This window comes from Pholcus phalangioides, unplaced genomic scaffold, assembly GCF_987345545.1.
Source record: "Pholcus phalangioides strain wild (caught in Gottingen) unplaced genomic scaffold, Ppha-v1.0 ptg000022l_1, whole genome shotgun sequence".
Lineage (NCBI taxonomy): Eukaryota > Metazoa > Arthropoda > Arachnida > Araneae > Pholcidae > Pholcus > Pholcus phalangioides.
Window position 1 is genome coordinate 8,686,383 of NW_028301615.1, and position 22,919 is coordinate 8,709,301.

The window sequence follows — 22,919 nt, forward strand, 5'->3', positions numbered from 1 at the left end:
TGCGCGCCAACCTTTGTCAGGGGTGCAGTTTCGCAGTGGTCTTGACAAAGGTTTTTCAAAGAAATGCTTTTCTTACAACTGCTCTTCACATAGACATACGCAGAATTTTCTCGGGGGTGGGGGTTCAGATTTGTTTTTCCCTCTGGGGGGTTTACGCTTTTTCCGGCAAAATAACACTATAATCTTGGCTTAAGGGGGGGAGTGTTAGAACCCCAAATCCCCCCTTTGCGTACGCCAATAGCTCTTCACAAGAGAAATGGGCGGCACGGGTGGAAAATGTTTGAGATTGAGAACCTTTTTTTTTTACTAAAACGGATAAACACTGATGATTGCTCATCGCTTACTAACATTGTCGAAACACGGTTTCTGTTTTTTTCTCTTTTATTTTATTGTACTGAATATTTGTTATTTCCATGGATTTGAATTGGAATGTCGTGTGTTATGAAAGAGACACAAGCTTTTTTCTGATACAAATAATGAACATCTCGCACACAATACATATCTCTATATTTCTTACAAAATCAAAACCAGTTTATTGCATCATCCGCGCGTTCATTGAAATTGGTTATGTACAGAACACTGCCAAAAGCAGTGCCATCTTAAGGCATGGGCCCACCAGGACACGACCAGGGAACAGGGCCGTCTTAAGAGCATCATGGGCTCCCGGGCTAAGTGATTTTTGTGAGGCCCCTGGGCCGTGACCGGGTGGGTCCATGCCTTGAGACGACACTGCCCGGGACACCTCAAGATAAAAAAGGCTTCACAAAAGAGAGATGTGGTTGAGATTTTCGAGAATTTGCCTGGTAGGTAGGGCCTCAGAAAAATCATTTGGCCCTTGGGCCCATGATGCTCTTAAAACGGCCCTGCATATAGGAGGAATCTATAATTCTGGGATGTCATAAATAATGGATCCACTCTGATAATTTGTGATTAACGACCACGTATACATTTATCGCTAATAACAATCATTTTCATAATGATACGGTGACCATAAAAAAATTACAGTTGCGTCATCGAGGTGTATGGATAACTTCTCGCTTCATCTCATTAACGGTGATATTTTGTTTAGAAAGTATCGAAATTAGCTTCTGCGGATTATAGGCATGTATTTTTATTCAGTGTCTAACTAATTCTGTTGTCTCTCTATCTTGATTGAAGTATAATTATTTAAATCTTTATGCAATAATATTATAATATAATAACATTATGCAATAATAATATTCGAAACAACGGTTTGATACAAGAAGTCATTAAAAACATATATCAGGACTTGTAGTCTTTTGAGGATTAATGGGTTTATTGCAGCGCTTCTCAACCTTTTTTGACCCACGGAGCCCTTTCCGGTATGTAATTTCTATGGCGGCGCCTCGGATGCCTATTTTTTATTTATTCATCAAAGTTTCTGACCTATTTTTATTATTCAAAAATATTAATAATTATTTTTTTCAAATTTACTGGTTTTTTTTATTTATTTTCCTCGAGTGGCCACGGAGCCCCTGGGAGTTCACACGGGGCCCTGAGGGTTCTACGGAGCACTGGTTGAGAACCGCTGGTTTATTGGAATCCTCCAATATTGCCAAACTGATTGATTTGGCATGAACAGGCTGGTAGGGTTACTAGTTGGGGAGATGTCACATTTCCCGTTCAAAGGCTTTTCTTCTTTACCCTTCAGAACGTCTGCGGTCATTTTTGCTCTCTCCGCCTCGTCAGCATGTGAGGGGACATCGAGATGAGCATCGATGTATTTTCTTTTTTGAAATCGCTCTCTTTGTCGACTCCCCAGTATGTGTTCGGCCATATAGTTCCGAAACGCGTATAGCCGTGTTCGTTTTGGAATTTTGGGTACACCCAAACGTCGATTATTTAATCGAATATATAGACTCTAAATATAGACTGACATCAAAACTTTGGGCATTTTATGGAAGCCAAAGGATGATGTATTTGCTTTCAATTCAAAATCACCACCCGTGAATATGCAACAGTGGACCAAGCGCTCTGTTCTATCACACATCTCCAAGGTGTTCGACCCACTTGGATGGCTGGCCCCTGTTGTAATCAATGTCAAGATTCTAATACAAGAAATGTAGAAAGCTGAACTGTCTTGGGATGAGAAATTGACAGAGAACATTCACAATCGATGGACAGCATTTTATTAGACTTCAAGCAAGTGGAGGACATCCAAATTCCAAGATATATAATGCAAATCTCTCCACATATGTTAGAAATTCACGGTTTCAGTGATGCATCAGAAAAGGCGTACTCCGCGGTTGTGTACATTCGAACAGTTTCCAGTGAAGGAATTGCGAAGGTTAAACTAGTAACAACAAAGACACGAGTGGCCTCTGTGAAGCCACCAACCTTGCCTCGACTTGAACTTTGTGAAGCAGTGCTACTTGCAAGACTCATCAAGTTTACATGCAATGCACTACGTCTAGTCAACACAAACATATAGCGCTGGACTGACTTTACAATAGTTTTCGCCTGGCTCTCTTCACATCCAAGCCAGTGGAAGACGTTTGTGGCTCATCGAGTGATAAAAATTCATGAGCTTCTGAAATTCATGAAATTCTCAACACTCTGGGGGTCATTGGAATCACATTGATGGAACAAACAATCCTGCTGATTGTGCGTCACGAGGAATTCCAGCCAACAAATTGAAGGCATTTCCCCTATGGTGGTATGGTCCAGAGTTCCTTTCCAAGTCAGGTCAGTTAGCAGACAAACCTGTGTTGTGCAACTCCGTGGATAAAGTTTTGATTGAGGAGAGGAAAAATATTTCTTGCAACCAATCTGTTTTTGTTGGTATTGCACATGACATGGAAATTATCGACAGGTTTTCATCACTTACTTCTCTTCAGCGAGTCATGGCATGTGTCTTCAGATTCATAGCCAACTGCAAACTTGCTGCACCTGAAAGGAGCACAGGGTTTCTTACCCCTCAAGAGCTGACATACGCATTATGTATATGGGTCAGGAGAGTTCAAGAAGTAGAATTCAAATCAGAATTGTCTTCATTGAGAAAAACAGGAACTCTACCTTTAAACTGCAATATTTTCCGGTTGAATCCATTCATTGGCGATGATGGAATTATCAGGGTAAGCGGAAGATTGTGACATGCACATTGGCTGAGAAGTCAGACATCCAATCCTTCTTCCAAAAGAGCATCATTTTACTCAGTTGATTATCCAGCATTATTATACAATGCATTTGCATGCTGGACCTCAACTTCTCCACTCTTGCATCCAACAGCAATTCTGGATTGTTTCTGGAAGAAGTGTCATCTGGCAATTCGTCAGGAAATGCATAACCCGTGTTCACTATCATGGCACAACAGTTCCTCAAATGATGGGCGATCTACCGGCTACAAGAGTAACACCATCTAGAGCATTTCTTCACTGTGCTGTCGATTATGCAGGACCTTTCACCATCAGGATGTCGAAGGCATCTCGAGCAAAACCGTGCAAGGCATACCTGGCACATTTCGTATGCTTCTCAACCAAAGCTGTGCATTGTGAAGTTGTGAGTGACTTGTCAACAGGCATTTATCACCACTCTGAAACGATTCATTTCCAGGAGAGGAAAGCCGAGTGATATATACAGTGACTGTGTAACTAACTTCGTGAAAGCTGACAAGGTGCTAAGGGAGTTTGCTCGTCTTTTTTCATCTCACACTCATAACGAACGTGTTTCCAGTCATCTCACCGATGTCAGAGTAAACTGGCATTTCAATACACCAGCATCTCCACACATGGGAGGTCTTTGGGAAGCTGGAGTGAAAGCTGTTAAATACCATCTCAGGCAAATCACTTCCAGTATACAGCTAACATTCAAAGAGCTGTATACCTTGTTGTCAAAGATTGAGGATCGTCCACTCTGTGAACTTTCAAATGATCCAAACGACGTGTCTACTCTCACTCTCTGTCACTTTCTCATAGGTGGTCCGTTGACAGCATTGCCCAAGCCAGACTTCACACAAACAAAATTTAATCATCTCACCCACTCGCAGTTGGTACAGCGCCTTCTGCAACATTTCTGGAATCGTTGGAGAGCTGAGTATCTTACCCAGCTACAGCAGAGAAGCAAGTGGTTGAAACCCAAAGAAAATCTCACTCTGGGTGATCTCGTTCTAGTGAAAGAAGATTGTCTACCACCCTTGCAGTGGAGACTTGGTCGAGTAACAGAGTTGTTTCCAGGATCTGACGGGATCGTGAGAGTTGTCTCTATCAAGTCCAAGGATGAGACATTTAAGAGAAATGCAACACAGCTTAAGCTCAGCGACAAAACTGACAACACGGCTCTCGTGCATCGTTTCCCCTCTAATATTTCAATAAATTCATAGTTTGTTAATTTCATCCAGAATTGTCCCTTTATTTATCGATGGTTCATTCAGCGGAATAGCCTATTCATCGCTAGTTACCCTATTTTGCAAAAACTGTGATAAAATTAGATGAATATAATGAAGCACAAATAATGCCGATTAATTAGCAATGATTTACGATATACAGGGTGATTTTAACTAAGGTTCTGATTTCAAAACACTGTAAAAAAACCGAAATTGTCAGAATGACTACAAAATTGACATGAACATTCATGAAAAAAATGGAACTTTAATTGATAAAGGAAAAAAAAAACTTAAAAATGTAAAATTAATGATATCATCTAACACATGGGAAATTTGCTTGCAGAACGGAAATGATAGCCACTCATGGCAAAATGATAATTATAGCATTTCACGATTTCATAACTCATGGAAATATCACAAAAAAAAACCGCAGTAATTGAACAAATAACTAGGCCTACAACTTACTCAAGAAATGTTAAATATGTTGTCCACCATGTTCTGGCTATGAGATGAAAGTACAAAAATTCTTGTCCAACAACAGATCAGAGTATGCCATGGTCATGACATGGATGCGCTTGCAATTCCCCTTTATTAAACCAAATAGGTCCATATACACCCCGTCCCCAAATAACCTTTAAAGCGATACAATTTCTGCTTTGGCAGAATCATTAATTGTAATCTCCAACATTTGTAATATTTGGCAATATATCAAGGATTCGCTGCTCAATTAAAATCAATTACATAAATTTTGTTGATAGAATTTGTTTAGAATTTTTGTTTGAAGCCAGTTTAATTTCTGACCTCACAGCAAAAAATCATGGCTCTTAATTAATATTCTTGTACTGAAATGGGTATTCTACTACCTCTCTAATATTTGGTCTAACTTTTTGAAACACTCTGTATTGTTTTCAAATAAAAAAAAACATTCAGAAAGAGACAAAAAATTAATAAAATGAAAAATAATTTACACTCTTCATGTTTCCTCTTCGTTTCCAACCCTTTGCATATACTGTTTTGAATTTAAAAATTTTATTATATTTAATGTAATTAATAATATAATAGAATTTATATAATATAAAGTTTAATTGATTATAGAAGTTACCTCTTTATCAAATTGCAAAGCTTTTCACTTGCAGTTATAAATAGGAGGTTTTGGACAGTTTTGGAGAGACACAGAAACCACACAGTGGTTTTTACCTACCATGGTTTTTACTGTCCAAAACCTTGCCAACCCTGGTTCTAACACCTTTGTTTTAGTTTTCACAATGAAGCAGCAGCAGTGACTTTATCATCACCTGCTGGGATGATAAAGTCTTATAATTAAATAAGACACCAGCTGCCCTCTGAAGGACAAAGACCAGTGTGCCATAGTTTATATCTTCACAGAAGCTATTATTTTTTACAATCATCATCACAACAAGAAACATCACATCTTATATATCACTAGCAGGCATTATATACATTAGGTTTTCAATTCTACTCTCTTCCATCTGCTTCAGCTACAACAATTAGGTTGTAGCTGATAATTTCATTCTTTGTGATTTAATGCCTCATATTCTGGCTTTTTATCAGCAATTTTAAATTATTTCTTGGGAAAACTATATAGAGGCTTGTGTCAAATATTATAATGTAGATTTTTTTTCACACAAGTATAACCATTTCACATTTATCATATACATTAAATATATGTTTATTAAAATATATGCTGTAAAAATCAAAGTAATTAAAAAAAAATTTAACACTGTTGTGGTAAAATAACTTTATACTTAAGCATGTTAAAAAACTTCAAAAATTAATCTATATATATATGTGATTAATATTATCTGGATTTATCAAATACAAAATAATTCTTTATGCAAAAATATATCAGATTGCAAAAGTTCGTCTTTGTTGCATCATAAGAAATATTTATAGATCAAATACAAATACAACGCCACAACAGGCAAATTGCCCAACGAGTTCATGACATCAAAAACCAGAAAAAGGAGATAAGGGCAGAAATCAGGATGTTGCAGAAACGTCTGTTTTACTGCCGTAACTGTGAAATTCGATTACGCAGTATTTTTTTTTTGAGACAAGGTGACTTAGGATGTCTCAACAACGTGATTTACCGGAATCCATGGCATGGCGTGTTATAGGCAGACTGGAATCCGGGCAAACACAACGTAGTGTCGCGGACGCTGTTGGAGTCGCCAGAAATGTTGTTGCAAGGCTGTGGAATCGATTCCAAGAAACAGGAAATGTTAGACGTCGACCAGGGCAAGGTCGGCCACGCGCCACTACAGCAACTGATGACCGGTATATACGGTTAACAGCCCGTCGAAACAGAACAGAGAATGCTACGCAGCTGCAAAGACGGTTGCTCTTGGCAATAGGACGAAGGGTGTCCAGCCAAACAGTACGTAATCGGCTTCATGAGAGAGGGCTCTATGCACGTAGGCCAATGGTCTGCATTCTGTTGACCCCACGCCACCGTGTGGCCCGAAGAAGATGGGCTGCTGAACATCGAGATTAGGAGCAACATGATTGGAGACAAGTGCTGTTTACAGACGAGTCCCGATTCAGTCTGGAGTGTGACCGACGTGTTCTGGTATGGAAGGACAGGGGCACTCGAAATAACCCTGCATTCATTTGTGAAAGGTCACAATACAGACGAGCTGGTTGGATGGTATGGGGTGGAATCAGCATAGGCGGACGTACGGACCTGCATATCATTCGGAATGGCACTTTGACGGCCCGAAGGTATGCAGACGAGATACTGCGACCTCATGTCATCCCTTACGCTGGAGCCATTGGAGATTCCTTTGTTTTCCAGGATGATAATGCCCGACCGCATAGAGCTCGTCTGGTGGAGAACATGCTTGAAGCTGAAACAATACAGCGTATGGAATGGCCAGCGTGCTCTCCTGACCTGAATACAATAACATAGCTGCCAACTTTTGAAAATGAAAATTCGGGAGATTTTCGCGCAAACCCATATTTTATGCTAAAACCACTCCCTAATAAATACAAAAGGGATTTTTCCAAATAAAATAGGGATTTTCCAAACATAAAAGTTAGAGCGTAGGGAATAAAATCCTTACTCAAAAACTGAAGTCAAATTAAAATAGGGATTTTACACACATGGAAGTTAAACCCTTGGGAATAAAATTCCTACGCGAAAAACAAGTGAAATTGGAGGCCAAAACTTCAATGATGTAAAAATAAATATTGTGTTCAATCAGAAACGCTGTGAACAAACATTCTGCGCGAATGACCCCAAAATCATCGGAAGATGAAGGAAAGAACCGTCAATTTTTGAAGAACACCGATTTTTTGTGACACTTGCTTGATTTTTTTTTTCATTTCACGAGTGATGATGGCAGTCTTTCCATGCCCGATCTTTATGTCCGTAACACAACTTGTACAAAAAGGAAAAGTGGGCCCTCTTCTGGAACGTTTGATGAAAGGAAATTCATCAGAATAAGTATCTTTAAAATTGATTAAATATATTTTTGCTTATCAGTATTCATGCTTAGTTATATCGCACGTACGTAACTTCAACAAAAGAAATTTTGACCATATGAGCGTCACTATAATCTTTAATTATTATCCAGGACTATTGGCTGCTAAGCCATTCCCCTGCACGATAAGACAAAGAACTTTCTTGTTACCATCAGAGGGTTTGTAAAACTTCCTTAAAAAGAGAATTTCCCCATTTACGACGTGTGACATCATTTCGAAAGGGAAAAAAAATAGACCTCATGCAGAGACGGCCCTGCTTCATGCCCCACAAGAAATTCCTTAGGGATTGTTTTCATAAGCGGGGATTTTTTTTAATGAAGTAGGAAATTTTTAGGGACAATTAGGGATTTTTGTGATTTTCGTAAAAATTCGGGAGATTTAAGAACTTTTCGGGAGGTCGAGCGATGAAGCTAAAATTCGGGAGATTCCCAAAAAATTCGGGAGACTTGGCAGCTATGCAATAATGTGCCATGTCCCAACCACACATACCACATGTTCCAAACATGCTCAGACGACGCATTGCTACGCGACCAAGGCCGCCTGTTACTGTCCGAGACTTGCAGATTGCACTTCTTGAGGAGTGGAACAGTATTCCACAAAGTCTGATCGATAACCTCATCGCATCCATGGCAAACAGGTGTGCAGCAGTCTTAGCTGTTCGAGGAGACCACACGCCCTATTAAAACTCATGAATCATGTCTAAACAGTACTTTTTTTATCGTTTACATGTAACCAAATTGTTGCCCTAAATCATCTTTTCATGTTTTTTCCATATTTTCAAAGAATTAAAGCTTAATTCCAAATTTTTTACGTCTTTTTTCTGTATTGCGCATTGATACACGTGTACTATCCATTGTATGCCAATATGTGGCTGTCTCGCACGGTTTTCTTCACTTTTTTGCTTGCTCCCCTAATTGTTTTGAGCAGTATATTTTAACAAATAATATTGCTTGAATGGGGTTAGCCTAAGAGACGTCATTCCTGAGGTTAGAAAACATTTTTTCTCACAAAGTTTTCGAGATATGTACATGAAACTTTGCATGGTCAACAAGCATGGTAGAAGCAATAAATAAAAAATAATAATTGGAATCCGGGATGATGGGTTGCATTTCAGTATCTAGTTGAATGATTTGAAATCGTAACGATCCAGTGTTATTTCGATCAATTTTGCGAGCCAGAATAAACATATTAACGGTCAAAAAACCATTATCAGGGGTGGGAAGTGACCCCCAAAGCAGAATGTGCCAAAATATGCGACGCACGTCGCAGAACAACCAGTGCTGTTGCAGAACAATCTGGAAGAATTTTAAGAATAGTGTCGGAAAACGCTATTATGTATATGTAAATTTTTACCGCAGAACATTTTCAGTCAGCTGAGGACTCGTTGCAGAACACAGGGGTGGGAAGTGACTAAGTCCATTTCGGAGCAGCTTTGGAGCAGCAAAATTCACGATTCTGAGCAGTTTTGGAGCAGCAAATTCAGGATTTGGAGCAGCAAAATATGGTATTCGGAGCAGATAATTATAAATTGGAGCAGTGAAATTAACAAGAATATTTTCGTTAACCCTCAACCCTTTTCAAAATAAAACTGCACTGTCTTTTGTTATCAAACATCTTTTCGTCAGCTTGATTTTTGTTTTTGGTATTTTAGGCTTTTGACACCTTGTTTGAAAGAGCAGCTGTCATAAAATTTTTCGCACCAGTCTATTTAAGATGATTTTTGCTTACTGAGGGCACTATTTGCTGTCTTGAACAGCGGCACTTCAACTGAGAGTTAAAAGAATTTTATGTTTTCAATTTTTTTTATACTTGAAAATAAATTGTTGCAAAATGGGAGAGAATTTCGGAAGAATCAACACGATGTTTGGCGATTCAGCACTCATTATCTGGCGAGATTGGCGACCTGACACTCGTTATTTGGCGATATTGACGATTTAACGCTCGTTATTCGGCAAAATTGGCGGTTTAACGCTCGTTATTCGGCAAAGTTTCTAAACTAACATTCGTAATTCAGCGGAGATGCGCTTTTTACTCCCGGAATGAAAATTTTTGTCACGAAACATCGGGATTTAACACAATCACGATCGACTACAGTAATTTCTGCTGCTTCCAGTGGTGACTTTTTTTTTTAAACGGAAACACTCACATTTGCAATTTAAAGCTGAAAGACATTGCAAACCATCTTCAGTTCCACGATCACGGACAATATCGGGGTTTTGCGATGGAAAGCCCGATCAGTGGCCGATAGTTTAGGTATAGTGGAATAAAACACGCTCTTCTCGGAAAGAATCGTGTCGTGGCTAGCAGGAAAAAAAATTTTTTGGCGTCCTCTCCTGAATTCCGGGCATACTGAAGCAAAATTCGCTATTTGGCGCAGAAAAATACGAAAATACGCTATTGGAGCAGGATGGCGCAAGATATTAGTTTTGGCGCAGAGTTCCCACCCCTGAGAACATCGCAAAACATTCTGCTTTGGGGGAAGTGACTAAGTCCATTTCGGAGCAGCTTTGGAACAGCAAAATTCAGGATTTGGAGCAATTTTGGAGCAGCAAAATATGGGATTCGGAGCAGATATTTATAAATTGAAGCAGTAAAATCAACAAGAATATTTTCGTTAACCCTCAACCCTTTCCAAAATAAAACTGCACTGCCTTTTGTTATCAAACATATTTTCGTCAGCTTGATATTTGTTTTTGCTGTTTTACGCTTTTGACACCTTGTTTGAAAGAGCGGCTGTCATAAAATTTTTTGCACCCGTCTATTTAAGATGATTTTTGCTTACTGAGGACACTATTTGCTGCCTTGAACAGCAGCACTTCAAATGAGATAAAAAAATTTAATAAGTTTTTAATTTTTTTACACTTGGAAAGAAATTGTTGCAAAATGGGAGAGAATTTTGGAAGAATCAACTCGATGTTTGGCGATTCAGCACTCATTATCTGGCGAGTATGGCGATCTGATACTTGTTATTGGGCGAGATTGACGATTTAACGCTTGTTATTCAGCACATTGGCGATTTAACGCTCGTTATTCGGCAACATTGGCGATTTAACACTCGTTATTTGGCAAAGTTTCTAAACTAACATTCGTAATTCAGCAAACATGCACTTTTTACTCCCGGAATGAAAATTTTTTTCACGAAACATTGGGATTTAACACAATGACAATCGACTACAGTAATTTCTGCTGCTTCCAGTGACAACTTTTTTTTTAAACGGAAACACTCGAATTTGCACTTTAAAGCTGAAAGGCATTGCAAACCATCTTCAGTTCCACGATCACGGACAATATCAGGATTTTGCGATGGAAAGCCCGATCAGGGGCCGATAGTTTAAGTATAGTGGAATATAACACGCTCTTCTCGTAAAGAAATTTTTCGTGGCTAGCAGGAACAAAAGTTTTTTGGCATAATTTCCGAAATTCCGGCCATACTGAAGCAAAATTCGCTATTTGGCGCAGAAAAATGCAAAAATACGCTATTGGAGCAAGACGGCGCAAGATATTAGTTTTGGCACAGTGCGGCGCAGAGTTCCCACCCCTGCATTATTTTTTCTCCAGTATCATACTTTATATATTTAGGAGAAATTTAAAATAAAACTTGTTTTGGTAATTACTGTGCCTCTGGTCTAAAAATACGTTTGAAAAATTGTATTTTTTCTAACGAAAAATTCCACAAAAACTAAGTTTACTAATTTTTTTGCACGTAAATTTCAAATGTAGGTGTATGAATTATTTTTATTCATATTCTGTATGTTTTTGTGAACACTTCAGTGAAAATTTCACTTGAATATATTGAAAATGTAACGATTTATTTTCTCAAACAATGCGGCTTAAAAATCTGGGAAAAGTCATCTGCATCAGTTTTTGATAAATTTCAACATTTTTTTTCTCAAAAGGTTTTAGAGATATGCAAATAATATTTCACACGGTTAATAAGGATAGTGAAAGCAACTAATATAAAAAATCATTGAAATCTGAGACTATGGGTGTGTGATCTGACATGGAATGACCCTACCACATTATTGCAGTATGATTCTATTTTCAGTTTCACTAATCCTAGAACATAACATCCCTGAAATAACCACTTTCACAGAAACGGATATACATCACTCAATGATATAATAGGTAAATTAATTTATTCGAAAAATTCCAATTAATATGATTTTTAAAATTAGATTGTTATGCTTAGATTTACATGGATATTCGGCCGAACTGAATATTCGACAAAAGGCATAATACCCAATAGCAGCCAAATATTCGTCTTATCTCACTCAATGCTATAAAAATTTGCGGACCAAGACGTAATTGACAATTAATGGTGTAATAATGTTGTGCTTAGATTTACACAGATATCACAACATACTTGCAACCCAGAGTACACTTAATTGGATATTACTGCACGTACCAGCTGTGACAATTCCTGTCTCTTGAGTTGTGGTTGGCCTTGCACGTGCACATTCTCACCTGGAGCCATTTCTTTACGGTTGACTTGACGATGCTTACAACAAATATAATGCAAAATCACGTTGAATGTCGACCGTATAAACCTTCAACTACAATTTCAATACAAAATTACAAATCAAGTCTTCTGGCTAGTCGCAGCACGTCAACCAAATAAAATCTAAAAACTCTTTTGTATCCTCGTTCTTCGTCCGGAACGAGTAAGATAGACCCAGAGATAGACCATTCTTCCAAACAAAATATTTTGATTTATTGATAGTGTGACCATATATGATCCTATTTTGCGAGATATTACGGAAATGGCCAGATGAGGTAACTGTAAAACCGGGACGCATATTTAGCAAATGCACTGCCAGGGCCGGTCATAGACCAAGTGGCGCCCGGTGGAAAAGCAGTAGTCAGCGCCCCCCGCCCCCCCAGGCTCAAACCGTGTCGGAGGAGTAAATTTTTGCTAGTCATTTCTTGTTCTATAAAATACGGGACAGATTTATTCTACCATATTAGCAGACTCTTGGTGTGGCGATCGTCCCCATCACCCCCCCCCCCTCCCACCTCTTGGTTGAATATTAATTGACGAAGAAGTAGGGAAAGCTTCTTCTTAGAATGGGATTACTGCTATTCAACTTGTAAACAAGCATAAAACCCAACTTGTTTGGTTTAATTAACAGATTTAAAAACATTAAAAAAGCAAAACGGTATACATTTATGCAGGGTACTCATCCAAAGAGAATTTCTTTTTCATACTCATTTTAATTGAATTTTATGATAAAATACGTAGAGTGCACGCATCACCCCAAGTTGTCACCTGACGTCATTAAAAACGTTTTTTGGAAGTCATAAAATGTCTCAAACATGACGTGATAAAATGGTCATTATGTCCATTTTGGAAACGTCAAAAATGACGTCAAAAAATGGCCATTTGCAAATACTTCGACTTTCCGAAGATAGATGGCGAAATTCGAATGGACGGGAAAAAAAAAAGTGTGACCCGCTGACGTAGGTCGAATTCGAACCCAGTCCGTTCGAGGATTGACCCTATGAATCTCGCATGCCTCTATCGATGGCGCTATTGTAGCAGCAATCAGCCGTTGTTATTTAATGAACACTTTCAAAGTATTGATTAGTAATATTACAATTACCGTTAAATTATTTCTTGCTGTGTTTAGCCAATGGCAGTTATTTTTTCGTTTTCTTTCATTTTTTTTTATTCTTGAAAAATATAGTTTCTTGGAAAAAAAAGATTTTTAAAAATTCATTTTTGTAGTTCAATGTATTGCATTTTTTTCAATTGTTGACAGATTCCACAGATCCTCTGATCTTCCGTAAAAAACATGATATGGATGCAATTATAATTTATATAACGTGTTGATAAATTTATATGAACAATTACTCATTGAAAAATTTTACACTTCCATTCAAACAAAATCGCAATTAAAAGTACTTTATTTATCTTGTGACAACCAGTAACGAATAGGCCTAGGGTAATTTTGAAACACCCTCTGAAGGTTCCTTAACAAACATTTTGGATAATTTTGATATTTTCATCCGGAATAGAATTTTTCAGTTCGAAAGAAATTCGTGATTTTTATGACGCTAAATCATTTACGCCATAAAAAATCACGTCATTTCATGAACTTCATGGCCAATAAGGTCATGAAATGACCAGATATTTCATTAAAGTCATCAAGAATCACGTTATTTCCTAACCTTTATTGTGCGTGGTCATTTAATGATTTTGAAATGACGTGAATTTTTCTTTGACTGACGTCATTCAGAGAAAATGACCAAATTTTCATGTCATATTTGACGTCAGGCGACTACTTGGGACGTACGGGCTAAGCTGCTAATAAAAGTGGTTAAATTACAGTGATATTTCCGTATGATTTCTTTCATTTATAAAACTCATGAACTTCATTGAAATTATCCCTTCAGACCCAGTACTAAGAAACAGAAGGGGCGGGTAAACACCAGCTAAAGCACCGGGACCTGCAGCTTGGTCAGGACCCCTAATTATTCTGAGGCAACTTGGGTGGTGCCCCGAGCCGAATGGGGGGGGGGGCACTTAAAAATCCTCCTTTTTCTGAGCATAACTATTTCAAGGAGACTCCAAGAAAAGACTGCTCCCGAGAAAGCCCGCTACGGCCCTGGAGAAGGGACAGAGCTGTCTTGAGAGCATCATGGGCTCCCGGGCAAAGTGGTTTTTCTAAGGCCCTACCTAGTAAATTCTACAAAATTTTAACTAGATCTCATTTTTGTGAGGCCCCTCTACTCTTTTGGCTTGTGGGCCGCCCCCGGGTGGGCCCATGCGTTAAGACGGCACTGGGAAGAGGTTGTTTTTCTCTCTCTGTAGATTTGTTTTTTAACCTCGGAGACTTCGGCTGAAATTTTAACGATAACGCACAATTCTTGAAGTTTGAGCTGAACATCCCCGAGGTTGAAAAAAGAATATCTAAAGCGAAAAGAAACAACCGCACGTTTGTGCATACAGGTTGCTATAAAAGGATTATGCATAATCGCCGGTAAAAGTGATAAATGTTGCGAAATTTATCGAACTTACCAAGACGATTGGTGATTATGCACATTACCGATATGCATTACCGATTCAACCGTAACATACATTTAATGCTATATTTCTTCAGTTTCAAAAACCTCATTTCGAATATACGAAGACACATACCCGAAATTTCTCTTATTCGAAATGGATTTGTCGCTGTTTGTTTTGAATATGTGAGGTACACTACTTTATTTCCATATTTCCATGGAAGTCCCTATTAACCTACCCTATTCTGCTGCGTCCGTAGATTATACGTTTAAAAATATTACGTTGAAATAAAAACAAAACGTCGGAAATGAATTTCTTATTGTGGAGCGAAGTTGTATGAAAAGAGTCTTAACTTCGAAGTGGCTTCAGTGCGGATAAACCAAAGTCTTATCTACGGCTTTATTTTTTTCCCGAGAGAGGTTTCATTAGTTATAATTACATTGATAGATTTTTCAGATTGGGTAGATGCCAGTACAAAAATTGACATTTTCTCTACAAAACCGTGTTACACAACACCCCCCTCCCCCTCGAGAGTGATTTCATATTGATAAATGAAATTTTCTCATATGGGTTATATACTGCTGTGGACCTGCATGGTGCCTTTTTTTCCACAAACTAGCGAAGTTTGCGGATTATAAGCAGCAAAATTCAATAGGTTTTGTTTGATTCCTATTCAAGATTAACGTTGAGGAAATGACTTACCTTCAAAATGATTGAAGTCAAAGGACAAAGAAAAATTATTTGTGCCCGCTGTAGGAGGGGCGCCAATTCTGAGGTTGACAGGGCGAAAAAAAGTTAGGGGAAATGATTTCTGCCCCCCCTCTAGTAGGAGCGCCAAATCCGGCGTAAAAGGGTGAAAGAAATTAGAGGAAATTATTTCTGCTCGTTAGGAGGGTCGTTATATCCGAAGTGGAAACGCAAAAAAATATTTAGGAAAACGTATTTCTGCCCGCTTTAGGAGCATCAAATCCAAGGTAAAAGGCCGAAAGAAATTCGACATACGTTATGACATAAAATATCGCTGTTTCTTAGAACGCATCAAAACGAAGCGATTGAAACAAAAGTTTGTTTTAATTGGGGAGGTCAGGGGACCAAAAAATAGGTCCCACTCGGGTAGAGATTTTGTCTCGAGCTGCCCCTGAGTGCAACATATGTGTGTATATATGAAAAATTTTAACAAACCGTACATATACACAACTGAACATCTTTTCGGAGTTTCATGGATCTTGTTCCAGATACCCGGTGAGTAACGTTAAAGCCTCCCATGAGGCTCCTAGACAGTATCTCTGTTCTGTCTAGGAGGCCTTGGTAAGTTGTGGCCACAACGGGACTGTAAAAAGACATAATTTCCTTTCAAGAAATTAATGAGGAACGTATGTTGGAAATTCAATTTGATTTTTTTTCCAACCGACTTTCAAGAAGAGCCGAAAACCTCAATATAAATTCGATCGAAATGAAAATCTGGTGATCCTAATAGTGAAATTGTCGATTTTAATTTTTGTTGTATTCGTTTTCTATAAGATTAGTAAGAATTTTAATCATCTTAAAGAAAGTCATTTTGAAGTTAAGTCATTTCCTCGACATTAATCTTGAATAAGAATCAAACAAAACCTACTGAATTTTGCTGCTTATAATCCGCAAACTTCTGTTTAGTTTGAGGAAAAAAAGGCACCATGTCCGCAGCGGTATATAACCCACATGAGAAAATTTCAATTATCAATATGAAATCACTCTCAAGGACGGGGGGGGGGGGTGTTGTGTAACACGGTTTTGTAGATAAAATGTTAATTTTTGTGCTGGCATCTACCCAATCTGAAAAATCTACCAATGTTTTTGCTAATACATTTTTAACGTAATTATAACTAATGAAACCTCTCTCGGGAAAAAAATAAAGCCGTAGATAAGACGCAGTGGTTTATCCACACTAAAGCTACTGTGCAGCACCGCGGGGCAGCTCACAACAGATTAAAATTTGTTTTTTTTTAATATTCCTCAAAATTGAAACGTATATACAGAATTTTTTTGTGTTCTAAATGAATGAAAATAGGAAAAATATTTGTGTTGAAGAGCTAAAATGTCGAAATTATTCGCTGAAATTAGATATAAAAATAATCGAAACAACAAAAAAAAAAATTATATATATATATATAGTACTGAATAGTACCACACACACGCCATAGAGCACCCTGTACGTGCAGATTTCTCAACATGTTCGTTCATGAAAACTTCATCGGCAGAAAAAGTACCAGTCATCATCATCAAGCTGACGCTCCCAAACCAAGCACGTGATCTTGTACAGGGAATGCCTAGAGAAGAGCTCGTGTACAGGGGACCTCGACCAATAGGATATCTCCGATCACGTGGAATCGAGGGAGGATACTCGATGAGTACCGGTTTTTCCTGGCAGTTGGAGAAAGCACAAGCACGAACGAGGCAAGTGATTCTGGTGGCTGTGCCGGGCGGGCCTTGAGTAATCCATGGCGGTCCGTCGTAATATTGCCGTGATAATATAAAATAAAAAGAAAAAGGGGGGGGGAAATTAGAAAAATGAATTAGACCTTTCTCCAAACAAGCAAGCCGTGAAGATCACATAATGGTACCGAACAACCTTGTTCGCCATCGAGAGACGTCCAAGGAGGACAACCGAGCCATCGCGTACGCCATCTACTAATCCATAGCACTACTACCAGGAATGATCGCCCAACCCTCCGTTTCATCCATCGCATACTCCATCGAAAGTCTACAAGGAATGATCGCCCAACACTCCGTTTCATCCATCGCAGTGTTCCAGCAGTGTTGTGCGTGTCTCGAAGTAACTTCGGGGTCAACAGTCAAGAAATAAGGGTGACGGTATCTAGATAAGTAGTAATTCTTTGATGCTCCTTTTGGTTGGAAACCTCACCCCTTCCGAGAATTAATAATGAATTGATTAACAACTAATTAACAATCGAGAATTTAATTGTGTTGTTTTTAATTAGGTGCACCTGCCCGTGTAATACTGAGATCTCATAATCAAAAAAAAAAAAGAAAGGGATGTTAATAATGTGATATCTATGTGAAGTTTTATATTAAAAAATTAAGGAATGTGTAATTTTGTTTTTCAACAGCAACGAGGTTAAACAGAAACCTAATTAAATACCTCATTTCTACCTTTCAATCTGATTGAGTTTTTTTTTGGAGTCACATAACGCTTTCCTTTTCAGCCCTTCTGAACCTGGGTGTCAAAGATCACGATAGACTCACAAAATACGATACTAAGAGTGGCACAAGTCACTTAATTGCACACCACTTTGAAGTTAGACTATTTTCATGCAACTTCGATAAGAAATTCATTTTTGACGTTTTGTTTTTATTTCAACGTAATTTTTTTAAACATATAATCTACGGACGCAGCAGAATAGAGTAAGTTAATAGGGACTTCCATGGAAATATGGAAATAAAGTAGTGTACCTCACATATTCAAAACAAACAGCGGCAAATCCATTTCGAATAAGAGAAATTTCGGGTATGGGTCTTCGTATATTCGAAATGAGGTTTTTTGAAAGTGAAGAAATATAGCATTAAAAGTATGTTACGGTAAATGCGTTGAATTGGTAAAGCATATCGGTAATGCATAATCGCCAAGAATTGTGCGTTATCGTTGAAATTTAAGCCGAAGACACCGAGGTTAAAAAAAAAAAATCTACAGAGAGAAAAAACAACCCCTTCCCAGTGTCGTCTTAACGCATGAGCCCACCCGGGCACGGCCTGGAAGCCTCAAGAGTAGAGGGGCCTCACAAAAATGAGAACTAGTTGAAATTTTCTAGAATTTACTTGGTAGGGCCTTAGAAAAACCACTTTGCCCGAGAGCCCATGATGCTCTCAAGACAGCTCTGTTCCTTTTCCAGGGCCGTAGCCTGCTTTCTCGGGAGCAGTCTTTTCTTGGAGTCTCCTTGAAATAGTTATGCTCAGAAAAAGGAGGATTTTTAAGTGCCCCCCCCCCCATTCGGCTCGGGGCACCACCCAAGTTGCCTCAGAATAATTAGGGGTCCTGACCAAGCTGCAGGTCCCGGTGCTTTAGCTGGTGTTTACCTGCCCCTTCTGTTTCTTAGTACTGGGTCTGAAGGGATAATTTCAATGAAGTTCATGAGTTTTATAAATGAAAGAAATCATACGGAAATATCACTGTAATTTAACCACTTTTATTAGCAGCTTATCCCGTACGTGATGCGTGCACTCTACGTATTTTATCATAAAATTCAATTAAAATGAGTATGAAAAAGAAATTCTCTTTGGATGAGTACCCTGCATAATTGTATACCGTTTTGCTTTTTTAATGTTTTTAAATCTGTTAATTAAACCAAACAAGTTGGGTTTTATGCTTGTTTACAAGTTGAATAGCAGTAATCCCATTCTAAGAAGAAGCTTTCCCTACTTCTTCGTCAATTAATATTCAACCAAGAGGTGGGAGGGGGGGGGGTGATGGGGACGATCGCCACACCAAGAGTCTGCTAATATGGTAGAATAAATCTGTCCCGTATTTTATAGAACAAGAAATGACTAGCAAAAATTTACTCCTCCGACACGGTTTGAGCCTGGGGGGGCGGGGGGCGCTGACTACTGCTTTTCCACCGGGCGCCACTTGGTCTATGACCGGCCCTGGCAGTGCATTTGCTAAATATGCGTCCCGGTTTTACAGTTACCTCATCTGGCCATTTCCGTAATATCTCGCAAAATAGGATCATATATGGTCACACTATCAATAAATCAAAATATTTTGTTTGGAAGAATGGTCTATCTCTGGGTCTATTTTACTCGTTCCGGACGAAGAACGAGGATACAAAAGAGTTTTTAGATTTTATTTGGTTGACGTGCTGCGACTAGCCAGAAGACTTGATTTGTATTTTTGTATTGAAATTGTAGTTGAAGGTTTATACGGTCGACATTCAACGTGATTTTGCATTATATTTGTTGTAAGCATCGTCAAGTCAACCGTAAAGAAATGGCTCCGGGTGAGAATGTGCACGTGCAAGGCCAATCACAACTCAAGAGACAGGAATTGTCACAGCTGGTACGTGCAGTAATATCCTGTGCGACCGGTGCAACTTGCACCGATCGCACAGCCCTAAGACCGCCCCTATGCACTGCTATTCACAACGAGAAGAAATATTTCTCCTGGGCTATTCATCGAGCTTATATTACTGGAGGGAGGTTATGCAAGGAAATCACGTGACTCGGTGAAAACAAACTTCGTTAGCCCATAGAAATGTACAGTAGGGTGGAACGAAAAAAAAAATATTTCGAAATTTCTATTGTAATAGAATTTAAAATATGTCTTTATATGAAGAAATATCATTCCTAATTTTTTACCTCAAAATTCAAACTTCTTGAGGTTCCTCATCGTCCCTGAAGTTTTACGCACGTTCAGTAATTTGTACGGTCTTTTGAACGATTCTTGAGCTGTTTTCACCGGACCAACCTGGAATCGGTTTTTTCAAGGAACACACAAGAAGTTAATGTACCCACGAGCGGATTAGAACCGCTGCAGGGGGTCGTGCGTTGCAAGATCGGTGCGCTAGTGTATACGCGCCTTAACATGACACTGCGAAGGAGGCTTTCCTATTCCCCCGAACACGTGATTTGTTCAGTGACCTCGATGTTTTCCCCTCGTTTTCAGTATTAAACAAATACAAATAGAACGCCACAACAGACAAAATGCCCAACGAGGTGGCTGACAAAAAGATGCCCATAAAAATATGGTTGTCATATATTTCAAAAACACAGCAACACAATTAAAAATGCAATTAACACAAATTATAAACAATATATATACATGATAAAATGTTATACAATGCCCATAAAGAATACTTATGGTTGTCTTATTCTAAGAATGGATAGCTTCTCGATTTAACCCAACATGTTTATCGTACTTCCTTTTAAACGTGTCAATTGTGTTACAATTTACTACCTCCGGGGGTAAGCTATTCCATTTATTAACAACCCTATTAGAGAAAAACTTCCTGCGACACCATAGCCTTGCATTGTCCCTCACCAATCGATACTGGTGTCCCCTTGTAAAAGCAGTCGATTGGCGGTGTACTAAAAGTTCATGATCCATCCTATCCATCCCATTGAAAATTTTAAACACTTCGATCATATCTCCTCGACACCTGCGTTCATCCAATGTAAACATATTCAAAAAATGAAGTCTTTCTTCATAACTCAAGCCCTGTGTGCCAATAAGGTCACGCGTAGCTCTTCTCTGCACCCCTTCAACCAACCAAAAACCTCCAAAACCTTACAGCATACTCCAGTCCAGGACGAACTAAGCCTCGAAAAAGCGGAAGAATGACTTTAGGAGAACGCGAAGAGACCTTTTGAAAATGAGACCAAGCATTCTATTCGATTTTTTGACCACCGCTGAACAATGTTCAGAAAATCTAAGTCGCTCGTCATTGAGAATTCCCAAATCGGTGACCCTAGCTGAATCCGGGATAGTGACACCATTCAACTCGTAAGAGAACCGTGGGTTGTTCGAACCAAAATGAGCGACCATGCACGTATCTACGCTAAACGTCATGCTCCATTCATTTGCCCATGCTGCAATCCTGTTTAAGTTCGTCTGGAGCAACTCCCTATCGCTTTCATTCCCGATTACACCCATTAGCTTCACATCATCTGCGAATTTGCTAGTAATCCCATCGATACCCTGATCGAGTTTGTCGATAAAAAGTGAAAAAAGTATGGGGCCAAGGACATTTCCCTGAGGAACTCCACTTGTGACGTCTGTCCAACCAGAGAATTCCCCTTTCACCATAACTCGTTGCGACCTATCTCTTAACCACGATTCTATCCAATTCAGCAAGTCGCCCCCTATTCCAATCTCGTGTAAACGCTTCAAGAGTTTGCCATGTTGGACCCGATCGAATGCCTTCTGGAAATCAAGGTAAACAACGTCGACATTTTTGCTCTTACCCAAAGCTTTAGTCACGTAATCGTAGAAGCAAAGGAGTTAGTTACACACGACTTCCCCTTCCTGAACCCATGCTCATTATCCGACAATACATTATTCTCGTCTATCCACTTCACAAACTGCATTTTGATGATAATTTCCAAAATTTTCGAGAGGGAGCTCGTCAAACTCACTGGACGATATTTTGACACCGCTTCTCTACTACCCTTCTTAAATATCGGAACAAACGTTAGCAAGTTTCCAATCTCTTGGGACGATACCCTCAGCAACACTACTCCTGTATATCTGTGCCACTGACCCCAACAATTCATTAGCACATTCCCTGAGGACCCTGGGATAGATATCATCTGGTCCTGGTGCTTTGCTTGCACATACATTTCTTAGAAGATTTAGGACCTCCACGTCTTCTACTTGAATATCGTTGAGGGTTTTATTACCCCATGCAACACCCGTATATCGAATATCATTATCTCCATTAAAAACCGACGCGAAAAAGTCATTGAAAGCACTAAACATGCCTACATTGCTCTCTACCCTAGAGCCTCCTATCGAGAGGGGGGCCAACTGTCCCCTTACATCTATTATTGACGTATCGAAAAAATGATTTTGGGTCAGAGCCAATGTTATCTGCCAACCTAGATTCAACTTCCTTTTTACTATCCCGTATCGCTTTCTTCAATAGTCTTCTTTTATCAGTAAACAATGATAGCTCACCTCGTCCACTTTTATACTCTCTGAATGCTTTTTTCTTTTCAAGATAAAGGTTCCGCACGCTATCCGTGAACCATAGAGGGTGCGATGTACAAATACGCTTTTTCCGAATACACTGTTTGCTAAAAGCTATTCAGGGACGTCGGAACATATCTGCTAGTGTTGCTAAAGCAATAGCAATCATTTGAATGGTATTGCAATCACCATTTGCACATAGCTCAAAAATTTCACTGAAAAAGCGCTTTTTTTAAATTAAAATTTTTGAAGACATATCCGTGGGACCCTTTCCTTGTAAGGCGTTGCATTGCTGTAGTTCTTTTTGTTTGCAAGTCATTTCAGGTCCAAGGGACTTTCCCATACGCGCTATATATCCATTATGGAGGGGACTCAGGGTATCGGTCCCAGAG

The 22,919-nt window shown here is 39.0% G+C and overlaps 1 protein-coding gene across 2 annotated transcripts in view; it reads right to left on the reverse strand.

Moving 5' to 3' along the window:
• eIF2gamma (eukaryotic translation initiation factor 2 subunit gamma) overlaps window positions 1-12,717 on the reverse strand; it is a 281,173-nt gene extending 268,456 nt beyond the window's left edge. The window contains exon 1 of one of the 2 annotated variants that reach the window (XM_089249936.1): window positions 12,252-12,717. In XM_089249936.1, coding sequence (XP_089106062.1) covers window positions 12,252-12,320 — 69 coding nt within the window. In that variant the 5' untranslated portion in view covers window positions 12,321-12,717. The remainder of the gene's footprint in view (window positions 1-12,251) is intronic. The other variant, XM_089249937.1, reaches the window with a different exon arrangement.
• Between the last annotated feature and the right edge of the window lie 10,202 nt (window positions 12,718-22,919).